Source organism: Scardinius erythrophthalmus (genome assembly GCF_964197995.2).
Source record: "Scardinius erythrophthalmus genome assembly, contig: HAP1_SCAFFOLD_206, whole genome shotgun sequence".
In the NCBI taxonomy this organism is placed as follows: domain Eukaryota; kingdom Metazoa; phylum Chordata; class Actinopteri; order Cypriniformes; family Leuciscidae; genus Scardinius; species Scardinius erythrophthalmus.
In genome coordinates, this window is record NW_028296405.1 from 70,100 (window position 1) to 84,492 (window position 14,393).

General features: G+C 37.1%; 1 protein-coding gene across 2 annotated transcripts; it reads right to left on the reverse strand.

Moving 5' to 3' along the window:
* Window positions 1-33: 33 nt before the first annotated feature.
* Window positions 34-11,735, reverse strand: LOC308686360 (uncharacterized protein). 2 transcript variants are annotated; one of them, XM_081394769.1, is made up of 18 exons: window positions 8,422-11,735; window positions 7,945-8,062; window positions 7,581-7,673; window positions 7,239-7,449; window positions 6,735-6,904; window positions 6,541-6,639; window positions 5,939-6,171; window positions 5,673-5,851; window positions 5,492-5,585; window positions 5,002-5,346; window positions 4,671-4,788; window positions 4,504-4,595; window positions 4,284-4,401; window positions 3,890-4,006; window positions 3,087-3,278; window positions 2,709-2,861; window positions 1,832-2,034; window positions 34-1,683 (listed from the first exon to the last, which is right to left on the reverse strand). In XM_081394769.1, the coding sequence occupies exons 1-17, from the start codon at window positions 8,521-8,523 to the stop codon at window positions 1,832-1,834; spliced, it is 2,637 nt and encodes an 878-aa protein (XP_081250895.1). In that variant the 5' UTR covers window positions 8,524-11,735; the 3' UTR covers window positions 34-1,683. The 2 variants fall into 2 exon arrangements, with proteins under 2 accessions (XP_081250895.1, XP_081250896.1); XM_081394770.1 differs by having other exon boundaries at window positions 1,832-2,028; window positions 8,422-11,734.
* Window positions 11,736-14,393: the final 2,658 nt, after the last annotated feature.

The window sequence follows — 14,393 nt, forward strand, 5'->3', positions numbered from 1 at the left end:
ATAATGGATGAAAAAGAAAAAAACATAAAATGCTCATCTTTGGAAATACTTTATTTCTTGTCTTTTACAACAATACTACTGAAAATACACCAAATGCATATTTGTCAAACAAGCCATAAGGCTGTATTTAAAAAACACTGGACTGTGAGGTTAAGTTCACTTGAAAAGCTCCAGCAGAAAAGAGAATCAAGTCATCTGTAATAATATACAATAAAGAATAATCATAACAAAAAAACAGTGTATTTTTCTGTTACATACTATAATGCATCTGTGCAGTAATATAAAATTACACAACAGTTATATCCTACAGTATAATACACTCAATCAAATAGCGATCCATAGGCAGCCTCTGAAAAAAAAAAATGACATAGACAGACACAGACACTGCTGCTGCACCGCAGAATAAGTAAATGTGGAGAAATGCAAGTAATCAAGAATGAGTTTTTACATCATGGCCTAAATGTGATGATAAAGGAATGGTCATGAGGTCACCAAAGTCATCATGTGCTTACAAGATTTCATGGCAATCTGCACAATTAGACAATATCAAATACAATGTCAAATTTTACATTCTGGTCTAATGGTTGTGCTACAGGGAATGTCATGAGGTCAACAAAAATGACATGATTCATTGCTCAGCAAAATACAAAAATTGGTTCATAACATTTGTTGTATGCAAGTCAAAAGTTTGGCCTGATGTTGGTGCAAAAGGAAAGGTCACAGGGTCACCACAATCAAGGGGAGTCTCTCTTAAAAGAGTATGAATACACTACCCAAATATCATGTGAGCCCAGTAATTACATCTGGTAATATCATACATGCTAAGTTGACATTTTTGGCTAAGATTGGTGCACCTATACTGGTAGGTTTGTGCATCTTCATTGAACTGTGCAATGTGCTTACTAAATTTAGGACATACTAGCTTTGGGACATACTACTTTGTCATCTTAATGGACAGATCTGTCGCGTGCATCATGTCACCGTTAACTGCCCTGTCAATCATCTTGTTAAAATTCTCCATTCAATCTAATTTTATTTTCTACCGTTTCGGAGAGAAATGTAGTTGCACGTTGATCTGCCAGTCGTGGGTCTTTCATGCGGAGACTCTCCTCATGTGTTTGCAATTTGAATATAATGATGTAAAAGTTAATGGCTAAAACGTATCTTTACAAAAGTCCACAATGCATCTGCAGATGCAATATAATGTAGACAACACTTAATAAATACATTTTCGTCAGGTTAGATACTGATAATTAATCACTCTAACCCCTTTATCTAAACCTCTCTACATAACCGCTGGATTCACGCGTCCTCCATGTCTGTAGTTTTTTAACACTTTTCACTCGTGTTTGTAGTTCTAACCGAATCCTCGTCCAACGCGCGATGGGTTGTGGGCAATATTAGCCGTTATAGTGTGCATCGATCTGCACTTCGGATTCTGACCGGAAATAGTAGACCATCCGGGTATATTTGGAACACTCATTTCAACGATTTGGGACGTACTAATTCTATTTTCGAATGCTATTTAGGATGGATAGTATGCGAATTGGGACGCACCTACAGTTTGAATTTTCAACAAGATATAATGCACACAGATTTTGATGAGGTAAATCAGCATACTAATAATACACAGATATAGGGCAAGTCCATTTCCTTCAACACAGTCCTTCGTTCAGCTTCCATCTGGGGAAATACAGAAAACAATAATAAGAGGCTGAATTTCAGCTGTTTTAGCATAAATAAAATACACAAATAAATTACTAAGAATAACAGTATTAGGGGGTTATTCCAAAAACTAACAAACATACATATTAATAAATAAATAAATGACCTAAATTGTGTTTTCCTCTTCATCCTCACTGGTGTCTGGACTACTGAGGCCACTTTGATCTTCCTCTTCAACATGTAGAAGGACAGAGGCCTCAGGACCTAAGGCAGTCTTATACTGTTGGAGGACCACTTGGAACCTTTCTGACACCTCTGACAGTCTTCTTCTTAAGAGACAGCAAAGTCCCTCATTTCCCTTGTCTACGTCTCAAAATACAAAAGAGATTACATTAAAGACAAACTATGTTAAGATTATTCAATAAGGCCAAAGAACTAACCTATTAAAATCTACATAGCAGGATGGTTGCCATTTTTATGTGTATCGCTGACATGGGACCAGGCTAGCTTCTGTATAAAACGACTTGAGGCAACATGACGGCTCACTGAGATGACTTTATGGAGGGAGGCCCAAAGCAGCATATAAGCGTTTTGTGCCCATGTCTGATAGCTGTTTTAAGTTAACAGTTTTCTTCTTCACTACAGTTATGCTGAAGTAACACATTGTGTTAGTTCCTGACCATCAAGGTTTTCTATGTTGACTGGAGGAAATAATAATAAGATTAATCTTGATGTTATGCTAACCCCATGTAACATATCAGGACACAAATTACAATGGTCAAAATTCTTTTGTTCATTTACGCTTTCAAGTAACAGCCATAATACAACATATCTGCACATCTTTCAAGCATCAATCTTTACAACCTTACTGACTTGTTACCATAGCTACAGTAACAATTGTAATCCCCATTTTATGTATATCCCAAAGGACCACGGCAAAGAGAGCCATAACCGTTCTACTCCATCCAAGTTCTGTGACTGATGTGTTTTTTTGTATGTTTTTTTTAAACACATTAGATGGACAGGGTTTTAATTAAACTTACCCTCCTCAGCCAACTTGTTCTTGAGAACCATTGCCAGGCTCTGCAACCACGTGCAGTGTTGTGCCATCTCCAACACCAAAACGCTTGTTTCCTCATGCAGTCGCCTTGTTAACATCACTTGGTCGTGCACTCGTTTCTTGATCGAAATATTTGCTAAGAATCAATAACAGTTACATGTATCCATGAGACAATCTTGCATAATCACTGCAAACATTGACTTTTTTTTAATCAAATCGATACATAAGAAAACTGAAAATACACCATTAAACTAAATTAATATTACAACACTCAATATGTAACATGCATGCCTTAGTTCAGTATACTCTATAAAGCAGAACTGTAAATAAATTCCTGTGAAGCATCTAAAAACAGACATACCACTGCCATGAACCTCCCACGGCCATATTTGAGACACAGTACTCTCTCCAGTTAGGGAATGCTCCACCACAGCTACGTCAATGTTTGTTGCCGATTCTAGTACAAGATCATTGTATTTCTGTATCTCCTGAAGAAGGAGTTTTTTGTCTTCTGCCAGCTTCCTTCGAAGGCGATGGCGAAACTTGCTGCTGTCTAGAAAGACATGAAGTACAGAGGCAGAGGTTTTTGACAGAACTCTTCAACAATAAAAAAATTATAGCACCAAAAAATTGAAAAGCAAAGCTGCAGTTATTGAAAACATAATGAAATACAGTATGTGAAAATTATAATGTAGACTGACATGGGAAACAAATTGTCCAAGGTGTAACATTTAGGGGGGAATCTATTTGCATGATTTTCATGATTGCCTGAAAATAATAATTGTGCATTAATTAATTTAGAATTGGCAGTTTTTTATCTAAATACGTTCCCCTTCCACGGAGGCCTCTATGTTGCACCTCCATGTTCCTACAGTAGCCCACAACGGACAAACAAACACTAGATAGTACCTCTCACATTTTCTCGTCGGCTACCGTAGCTTGGAAAGATAGAGGTGAGGGAAGCTGGTTGCATCGTCAAACCTCACTGATAGATGCCACTAATTCCTACCACTAAATCCTACAGACTGGTCATTTAAAGAACAGAATTCAACGATTGAGCTGAACTGTGCTACTACACTTATTTGCTAATTCCATGTTGGTGGAGTAGGATGCATACAGTAGCCTGAACTTATCAACCTATTATATTATATTATATAGTTATACCATTCTGACGGTAGAGGGTTCGCTTCCGGTGCCTCACACTAAGGTAGAGCCCCTCAATTGACTGCTGAAGTCCTCTGTGTGTGGTGCCTTGACTGGCACGAGATGTATCAGGTGTCTCTGTAGAAGATATAACGAAAGCAAATTCACTGTTAAAACAACACAGAACCGTTTCTCTGCTTGAATTTCATGTAAAACCTTTTAATCAAACTTATTTAAACTTTGTATGTGCACTTCCTGCAGGAAACTGGAATATACTAATAAACCTGACATCATAAATGTGGCATCACATTAGATGATGATCAACCTACTATTTTTTGCTGCTCTTTAATATCAAACATAAAATTTAGATTGTAGAAAGGGATGTTTGTTGTTTCTTTTATCTGGTCATGCTTACCACCAGCTGCCCATTCCTTTACATCAGATAGCCACTGTGACACCACTTCATCTGTGCAATCTAGCTCTGTTTTTAGGTCAGCTAGCCTTGCAGTCTCATCATGGAGTCTCTGACAAGTCTGATGAACAGTGTTATACAATAATAAGGATTAAAACTTGATTAACAACAGGCCAAGTAAACACAACAAAAGGACACACAAAACAATTAATATGAGACTTACCTTCACATATCTTGTGGAAAGTGCCTGATGTAAAGAGATATTTTTTTTCTCGTTCCACCCCATTGCATGCAACGTAAGCATGTCCACCCGTGCTGTTGAAAGCAAATAATGAGGTTATGATGATCAATCTAAAAATTTTTTACAAGAATATTGCAAACTCCGGTCACCTGCTTTGGACATATATTTGGTCGTCAGGGCACAACGTGAGAGGTAGCTGTTCACTTGCTCCACCTCCTCACCAGCGGTAGTCCCTGCTCCTTCCTGGTTCCTGCCACTCCAATTAATCTGTTAGTAAAGGGTGGAAGAAATTCAATTTAATTTTATTTATATAGCCCAATATCACAAACCACAATTTGCATCAAAGGGCATTACATTCCATGCAAGAAATGGTTATGCAAAAACACAAGATAACATAGTGTAGCTTAACTTATATTTAATATTATTAATGTGCTTGTAAATATTACAAATGTACATAAGATGCCAAAATATTATACACACCTCACACTTAGTAGCATGGGCTCGAGCATGCATTACACTGAGAAAGGGTTTCATAGTGGTCAGTTCCTGAAGAGCAGGAAGGACACTAGCAACTTTCTCCAGGTATGGCCAGTATTTGCATGCCACGTCCATTGCGAAGAATTGTGCCTTGGCTGGCATGAGCTCCTTCTGAAGGTACAGAGGGTAGGCAAATATCTCCCCCCTGTACATATTAAGGGCTTTCAAAAGGAACCCATGGCGACACACAGCAACCTCCATCCCCTCTTCATCCAATTTTGAAGCCCTCCTTGAAGTTTCCCTCGCTGCTGTCCACTGGGAGTCCCCACATGTGCCTCTTCCCTGTGTCTATGAAACACAAAACAAACACGACAAATCAAATAAAAGCAATGGTGTCATTCAATATATGGCATTTTGATTTTGTAATTGATATGCAGGAGTAATTGAAGTGGGGGTTACGTTTATTATTGTAACAACTATTTTGTCAACTTGCATTTTTCACTGCTTTCTGTATGGTGTCGACAAATCTAGACACCGCGCTGTCTTCAGCCACAAAGAGCCCCTCAAAAAAGCCAGGATCATCAGAGCTGAGGAAGAAAGAAAAATAGAAAATCCATTCATGAAATATATGAAGTAAGAAAATAAATCAATAAAAAGACTGGAAGAAAGATCACCTTCCGTTTCGGCGAAAGCGATATAGCTTTCTGTTTCCATCTGCTGAAACAGCCAACATTTCTGGTGTGCAGGCTGGGCAGGTGAAAGGAGCACTACAGCAGAGCTGGTCTTCCTCAAATGATGCATACGAAAGCTCTAAGAAGCTACGCTGCAGTGCATCGCCGTTGATAGATCCAGACTGGAAAATATATAGAATGAAATAGTATTTTGATATTGTCTGCTTATGGAATTTTTTTTATAAAATGGTAATAACATTTACACTTACTCTTCCTCCACACTTAGTGCGATGTTCCAGCAGCTTTGCGAAGGCTTGTCTGGAGAATCCCGGAGAGATGATCTTGAGTTCCTGAAAGGAGCTCAAGAGGTCCAGTGTATAAAGTGTGGAATTGGTGACGGAGGCTGGCCAATATCCACTTCTTAGGAGGTCTTTAAAGTCAGGGGTCCACTGCTGCTGGCATGTTTGACATTCATACAATGGCTGATGCAAGTCAAAACGCCCTTGGAACAAAAAAAAATAATTAAAAATATAATACACATTTACCACATACTTAATTTTACAACACTTAGTTCATTATGCACATTGTGAATGGTTAAGAGACATTGCGCAAGTTCCTATAATCCCACATTTATATTTTCAAATTCACTAAATTCCACACTGCTGTGTTGATTGGACATCATGCTGGAAAGATGCTAGGACAAAAAAAAAAAAAAAACCATCTGTCTTTGTTTCAGTTAATAACATTACCATGTGCTATTCCATATTTCTGTCACTTCTGCAATTGTAAGCACAATGCCACAGCACAATAGTGTGAAAAACATCACATCTACAATATATATATATATATATATTTATTTTATTTTTTTTACCATTGATGGTAATTAAAATCACTGGTTTGCCTGGTAACACAGTGAAGTTTGTGCCTCCACAGGAGCAGTCTGGCACCTTCACAGTTGGCAAAATGCAAGCTGGCAAAAAGAAGGAAAACCAATAATTTAGATTATCTGTAACTGTCTGCAGACACACATTGAACAGCAAAATTAAAGCTTTCGTGAGAACGTACCTTGCTCATGGGTGCAATATCCATCCTCCCCTTTAATGATGCATGTGGTCGGAGGAATGGCTTCAAAAAAACCACGAATCATGCATTCCCTGTTGTGGAGTGGATGTTTTTTGTGATGCAATACATCACAGTCCCCACAGAACCACTCCTCAGGAAGACACTCCCTGCACCTAAGGAGAAAATTATATATATAAAATTAATATTATAATATAATACATTATTATATGTTATATGAATAACTCATATAAAGTACTGTACACTCTATTTAAGCTATTTACCTTTTACTAGGTTTGATTTTATTGTATAGGATTGCGTAGTGCCTCAGTGTTTAGCACTGTCACCTCACAGCAAGAAGGTCCTAGATGTACTTTTCTCATTAATGTGTTTTTCATCTGGGTATCTAAGTCTTCTCCCATCCCAAAAGACATGCATCTTAGCCTATAAAGCAGGGCACTCTGCAAACCTACCCTGGGTAATTGAAGTTTGATATTAATGAAAACCAACCTAATAACAGCAGGCTCGTTGCAAAGGCAACACAGGGGATGACCAACAGCCTCTATTGAAATAAGGCATTTTAGGTGGTATGGTCTTGCTTCTTTCCAGCGCTCAGAGGCTTTCTGCTGCCGAAAAGACCATGATGATGCAGAGCTACTTTGAGGCTGAGCAGCAGAAGGACATGACGCCAAAATATCAGAGAGCCTCTCCATATTTTTTTCTGTAAAGAAAATCCAAAAATAAAGCGGTAAGGGATAATTTAGATAAGGAACAATTAAAAGTCAACTGATCAGTATTAGAATGAACACTTTTTTTATACTGTGCAAGCTTAAATTAATCACTGTGAATTACCAAATTCCCCTTGAGGATTTAGTTTTGTTGAGATTGCAGTAAGTGGAACCTCCACACTGGATGACAGGGAGCCCTCAACCGTGGGGTATGTGGCTGTAAAACAGCACATAGAAGAATAAGAACAAGTTAGGCTATCACACTCTATTCTTGTTCTTCTTTTCAAACTATATACTAAACAATTTATGAAATCAGACATATTTTTGTTAAGTACTTGGTAGTGTCTTCTACAATAGTGTCACTAATGTTTTTTTAGTTATTTGAATATCTTAAACTCTCAATAAACAATTACAGTGTTCTAATTTGAGTTGGTCCAACATTATCATTGTAAATTCCTCCTACAAATGTCAAATAATTCAGATATAACCTGTAGCGGAGGCATGGCGTCGCCCTCCTCGCCTCCCCCTCGGCTTACCACGTCCTACAGAGTCCCTTTTAGAGGTGTGTGGAGGGTCTCGTACACGTTTCCTCTCATCAGCTGCTCTCTGTGTATTGGAGTGAATATTTCTTGTAAGACTGATGTTGATAAAAGTACGGTAACCAAAAGGCAGGTAACTTGTGAAAGGAAAACACAACATAGTGTGTTAGTAAGGTGTTGAACAGCTTAAATGAGCCTTGGAATAGATTCTCCAAGTCTCTGTAACTCAGAGGGATGGAACTGCATATACTACTATTATTATTATTATATTCCCTTATTAACACGTCACAGAACATGGCAGGATGCATCATGCAATATACCTGTATAAAATCTTCTGCACTCATCATTCTTACATATTCCTCATCACGTTTTACTTTAATTTATGTTTGTTTTTATAAAATGATTGAGGTGTACAAAAACTCTAACCTTGGCTTCAGCTAGAATGTGTTCATGTTTCAGCTCCAGAGCCATGCGTCTCCCCTCTTGGTAGTGGGGATCCTTTGAATCAAGTTTATGCTTGGTGGCCATTGCAATGCAGTCAGATACAGACAGACAGTCAGATACAGACAGACAGTCAGATACAGACAGACAGACAGTCAGATACAAACAGACAGACTGACAAAGATGGGTAAGACAGACAAGTAGTGCTAGACAAAGACAGACAGGGAGGAAAGAAAGAGCAATAGATAAAGACTGTGAGATAGATAAAGATTGAGGATGAAAGAGAGGATGTAAGATATAGAAAATAATGAAGAGATAGAGGTTGGCTCTTAAAAGTGCCTTTGGGTTTTGAAAATCAGGTTCGGATAGGTTCGACAGGTGATATGTTTGACAGGATCTGCATGGAGAACAACAGAAAATGTTAATTATGTAGTGTTGTTGATATAAGATTTAAAAAGTGTACCCTAATAGTGAGTGATTCCCATTTTCTTGTAAATGCTTAGGATAAATAAATACAGATTCACGTTGTTTCTATTTCCTGTGCTACTGTTAAAAGTCGCGTAAGTTAACATTTTTTTTTAAAGGCGCGTAACATGTGCCTGGGGTTCGCCATAAAGGCAGCGTTATGTGCAGTATAACGTTAGACCAAGTGATAATATTGTTATTACTAACACATTACAGTGACGTTGAGTGTGAACCACGATGATCGAGAGAAAATCACATCATCTAAATGTCCCCAATTACTATTCCCCCAATAAATTCTCAATAAGCAGTTACACGTCCAAAATATATGTGGACTACATCATGTGGACATGATATATATATCACAACATGTTTTTTTTATGTGGAAATAGGCTAACGTTACTCATAATTTTATTTTGTATATATACATCTACAGCTATATATCTAGGCTTAGAACATGTTTTTTTTTTTTTAACTCGTAATTTTCTTCATTTTGGACGTGTAAATAATGCTTATGAATTCATCTTGCTTATTAGACTGTTGTAAGCGACTTACCGTGGTGGAATCGCGCTGGGCAATGGTTTCTGCGATGGTCGCACACAGTGACGTGTTGCACAAAATTGCGCCAAAATATCAATCATAATTAAAAGTACAGTCTTAATATTTTATATCCGTGCTCAATTTTAAAGGGGTCAGCATAAATGTCCAAGTGAAGGAAAAACGAGTATGTAGCCATTACATTTAAACACATATCACTTCCCAGAATACATCCATCTCTTTGCGAAAGGATATGTCCATATAAAGTAATATAAACATTTCTGCAGTAGGCTATATAATTAATTTATTACAACTGCATAAACAGTATTGAGATGAAAGTTCTATAAAAGTAGGCTATTCTTTTTTTCTTTTTTCTTTTTTGGGGCGCAGAAAAAAAAGAAAAGTAGGCTCACTATAAGCCATTGCAATTTGAAATAACATCGACAATTATAAAATATCCCACAATAAATTAAGGCATGTTTTAAGCCTACAGCAAATATGCAGTCCTGCAATTATGTCGTTTTAATGTAGTCCACAATAATATAAAAAAGAGGAAAAATCGTGATATTACCGATTTAGAAAAGGGTTTCAGCTAGCTACCCTCAACGTCGGCTTATGGACGTGAGGGGGAAATTACCACAATATGTGATCGAAAATTATAAAATATCCCACCTAAATGAAGGAATGTTTTAAGCAAATAGAAAATATACCGTCTTGTAATTATGTAATTTTAATGTAGCCCAAAATTATATAAAAAGAGAGGAAAAAGAGTTAGGTTTAGGAAAATAATAAAAGTTCAAAATTCAAAGATGAGTGATTTGCACTCAAATCTATCGGACGACCCTCTCCGTTGTCAAGTGACGAATAGGGGGTACCCTCAACGTCGGCTTTGGACGTGAGGGGGAAATGACCAAACGGCATAGCCTATGCTGAGCCTATGTGACGAATAGGGGTGAGACCATGTTGCAAAGAAAGACGTGGTGCAGGCACGAAAAATACGTCCCTTTGAAATACATTAGATTGAAAGTCGTGCTGAGTGACACGAAAAAAAGAAGGAAATTCGTGCCTAGGGACACGAATCAATAGATTCATGTTGAGTAGCCTATACCGAATATAAAGTAATAAAAACGAGAATTAAAATCACCTGATTAAATGTTGTGTAATGTAGCCCTTAAAGTCTGCAAAATTAATAACAATTGAGAAAAAACTATAGCCTACTGTGCTCTCGAAAGAAAAACGTGGTGCAAGCACGAAAAATATGTCCCATTGAAATACATTAGATTGAAAGTCGTGCTGAGTGACACGAAAAAAGGAAGGAAATTCGTGCCTATGGACACGAATCAATTTGTGCTGAGTAGCGTACCGAATACAATACAACGAGGATTAAAATCTCCTGATTAAATGTTGAGTAATGTAGCCCTTAAAGTTTGCAAAAGGAATAGCCAAACATTTGAGAAAAAAACAATAGTGTGCTCTCGAAAGAAAGACGTGGTGCATACGCCCCATTGAAATACATTAGATTGAAAGTCGTGCTGAGTGACACGAAAAAAAGAAGGAAATTCGTGCCCATAGACACGAATCAATTTGTTTTTGAGTAACCTACCGAATACAATACAGAGATGATTAAAACCACCTGATTAAATGTTGTGTAATGTAGCCCTTAAAGTCTGCAAAATAATAACAATTGAGAAAAAACAATACTGTGCTCTCGAAAGAAAAACGTGGTGCAAGCACGAAAAATACGTCCAATTGAAATACATTAGATTGAAAGTCGTGCTGAGTGACACGAAAAAAGGAAGGAAATTCGTGCCTATGGACACGAATAAATTCGTGTTGAGTAGCCTACCGAATACAATACAACGAGGATTAAAATCTCCTGATTAAATGTTGAGTAATGTAGCCCTTTAAGTTTGCAAAAGGAATAGCCCAACATTTGAGAAAAAACAATTGTGTGTTCCCGAAAGAAAGACGTGCAAGCACGAAAAATACGTCCCATTGAAATACATTGAATGTCGTGCTGGGTGACACGAAAAAAAGAAGGATATTTGTGCCCTTGGACACGAATAAATAGATTAATGTTGAGTAGCCAACCGAATATAAAGCAATAAAAACGACGATTAAAATCTCTTGATTAAATATTGAGTAATGTAGCTCTTAAAGTTAGCAAAATGAATTACAATTGAGAAAAAACAATACTGTGCTCTCGAAAGAAAAACGTGGTGCAGGCACGAAAAATACGTCCCATTGAAATACATTAGATTGAAAGTCGTGCTGAGTGACACGAAAAAATAGGGAAAATCGTGTCCACGAACACGAATCAATAGATTAAATTTCGTGACTATGTCACGAACTGCCGTGAGACTGGGTTGCTATGGCTTATGAAGCATCAGAAGGAGTCTATGAGAATGAATAGAAAGCCCAAGATTTTGGGCTCTTTGGCCAGAAATATGTTAAGGAGGTAAAAAGGGCACGTCTGAATAGCTGATTTATCATCAAAACAATTCTATAACTGTATATAGTTTGAAAAATTTGGAGGACACTTTGACCACAAATAAGTTCAAAAGGTCAGATATGGACATCTATATGGCTTATGATGCATCAGAAGGAGTCTATGAGTATGTATAGAAAGCCCAAGATCGAGGACTCTTTGGCCAGAAATATGTTCAGGAGGTCAAAACCTCTGAATAGCTGATCATCAAAAGGATTCTATAACTTTACATAGTTTGAAAAATTTTGAGGACACTTTGACCAAAAATAAGTTGAAAAGGTCAGATATGGACATATATATGGCTTATGAAGCATCAGAAGGAGTCTATGAGTATGTATCGAAAGGCCAAGGTCAAGGACTCTTTGGCCAGAAATATGTTCAGCAGGTCAAAAGAGGAACTCTGAATAGCTGATTTATCATCATAAGAATTCTATAACTTTATATAGTTTGAAAAATTTTGAGGACATTTGACCACAAATGAGTTCAAAAGGTTAGAGATGGACATCTATATGGCTTATGATGCATCAGAAGGAGTCTATGAGTATGTATAGAAAGCCCAAGATCAAGGACTCTTTGGCCAGAAATATGTTCAGGAGGTCAAAACCTCTGAATAGCTGATTTATCATTAAAAGGATTCTAGAACTTTATATAGTTTGAAAAATTTTGAGGACACTTTGACCACAAATAAGTTCAAAAGGTCAGATATGGACATCTATATGGCTTATGAAGCATCAGAAGGAGTCTATGAGTATGTATCGAAAGCCCAAGGTCGAGGACTCTTTGGCCAGATATATGTTCAGCAGGTCAAAAGAGGAACTCTGAATAGCTGATTTATCATCGAAAGAATTCTATAACTTTATATAGTTTGAAAAATTTTGAGGACACTTTGACCAGAAATAAGTTCAAAAGGTCAGATATGGACATCTATATGGCTTATGAAGCATCAGAAGGTGCCTATGAGTATGTATAGAAAGCCCAAGATCGAGGACTCTTTGGCCAGAAATATGTTCAGGAGGTCAAAACCTCTGAATAGCTGATTTATCATCAAAAATATTCTATAACTTTATATAGTTTGAAAAATTTTGAGGACAATTTGACCACAAATAAGTTCAAAAGGTCAGAGATGGACATCTATATGGCTTATGATGCATCAGAAGGAGTCTATGAGTATGTATAGAAAGCCCAAGATCGAGGACTCTTTGGCCAGAAATATGTTCAGGAGGTCAAAACCTCTGAATAGCTGATTTATCATCAAAAGGATTCTATAACTTTACATAGTTTGAAAACTTTTGAGTAAACTTTGACCACAAATAAGTTCAAAAGGTCAGATATGGACATCTATATGGCTTATGAAGCATCAGAAAGAGTCTATGAGTATGTATCGAAAGCCCAAGATCGAGGACTCTTTGGCCAGAAATATGTTCAGGAGGTCAAAAGGGGACCTCTGAATAGCTAATTTATCATCAAAAGAATTCTATAACTTTACATAGTTTGAAAAATTTTGAGTAAACTTTGACCACAAATAAGTTCAAAAGGACAGATATGGACATCTATATGGCTTATGAAGCATCAGAAGGAGTCTATGGGTATGTATAGAAAGCCCAAGGTCGAGGACTCTTTGGCCAGAAATATGTTCAGGAGGTCAAAAGGGGACCTCTGAATAGCTGATTTATCATCAAAAGGATTCTATAACTTTATATAGTTTGAAAAATTTTGAGGACCCTTTGACCAGAAATAAGTTCAAAAGGTCAGATATGGACATCTATATGGCTTTTGAAGCATCAGAGGGAGTCTATGAGTATATATAGAAAGCCCAAGATCGAGGACTCTTTGGCGAGAAATATGTTCAGGAGGTCAAATGACCTCTGAATAGCTGATTTATCATCAAAAGAATTCTATAACTTTATATAGTTTGAAAAATTTTTAGGACACTTTGACCACAAATAAGTTCAAAAGGTCAGATATGGACATCTATATGGCTTATGAAGCATCAGAAGGAGTATGTATAGAAAGCCCAAGTTTCGAATACTCCTTGGCCAGAAAAAAATTCAGTATTTCAAATATGGTCATCTATATTGTTTATAAAGCATCAGAAGGAGTCTATGTGTATGTATAGAAAGCAAAAGATCGAGGACTCTTTGGCCAGAAATATGTTCAGGAGGTCAAAACCTCTGAATAGCTGATTTATCATCAAAAGGATTCTAGAACTTTATATAGTTTGAAAAATTTTGAGGACACTTTGACCACAAATAAGTTCAAAAGGACAGATATGGACATGTATATGGCTTATGAAGCATCAGAAGGAGTCTATGAGTATGTATAGAAAGCCCAAGGTCGAGGACTCTTTGGCCAGAAATATGTTCAGGAGGTCAAAAGAAGACCTCTGAATAGCTGATTTATCATCAAAAGAATTCTATAACTTTATGTAGTTTGAAAAAATTTGAGGACACTTTGACCACAAATGAGATCA

Excerpts from the sequence above, each read along its gene's own strand:
- LOC308686360 (XM_081394769.1), bottom strand. The coding sequence starts at position 8,523 with ATGGCCACCAAGCATAAACTTGATTCAAAGGATCCCCACTACCAAGAG. Across the intron at positions 6,640-6,734 it reads ATATTGCACCCATGAGCAAG|CTTGCATTTTGCCAACTGTG; the intron begins GTACGTTCTCAC and ends TCTTTTTGCCAG. Across the intron at positions 3,279-3,889 it reads AACCCTCTACCGTCAGAATG|ACAGCAGCAAGTTTCGCCAT; the intron begins GTATAACTATAT and ends ATGTCTTTCTAG.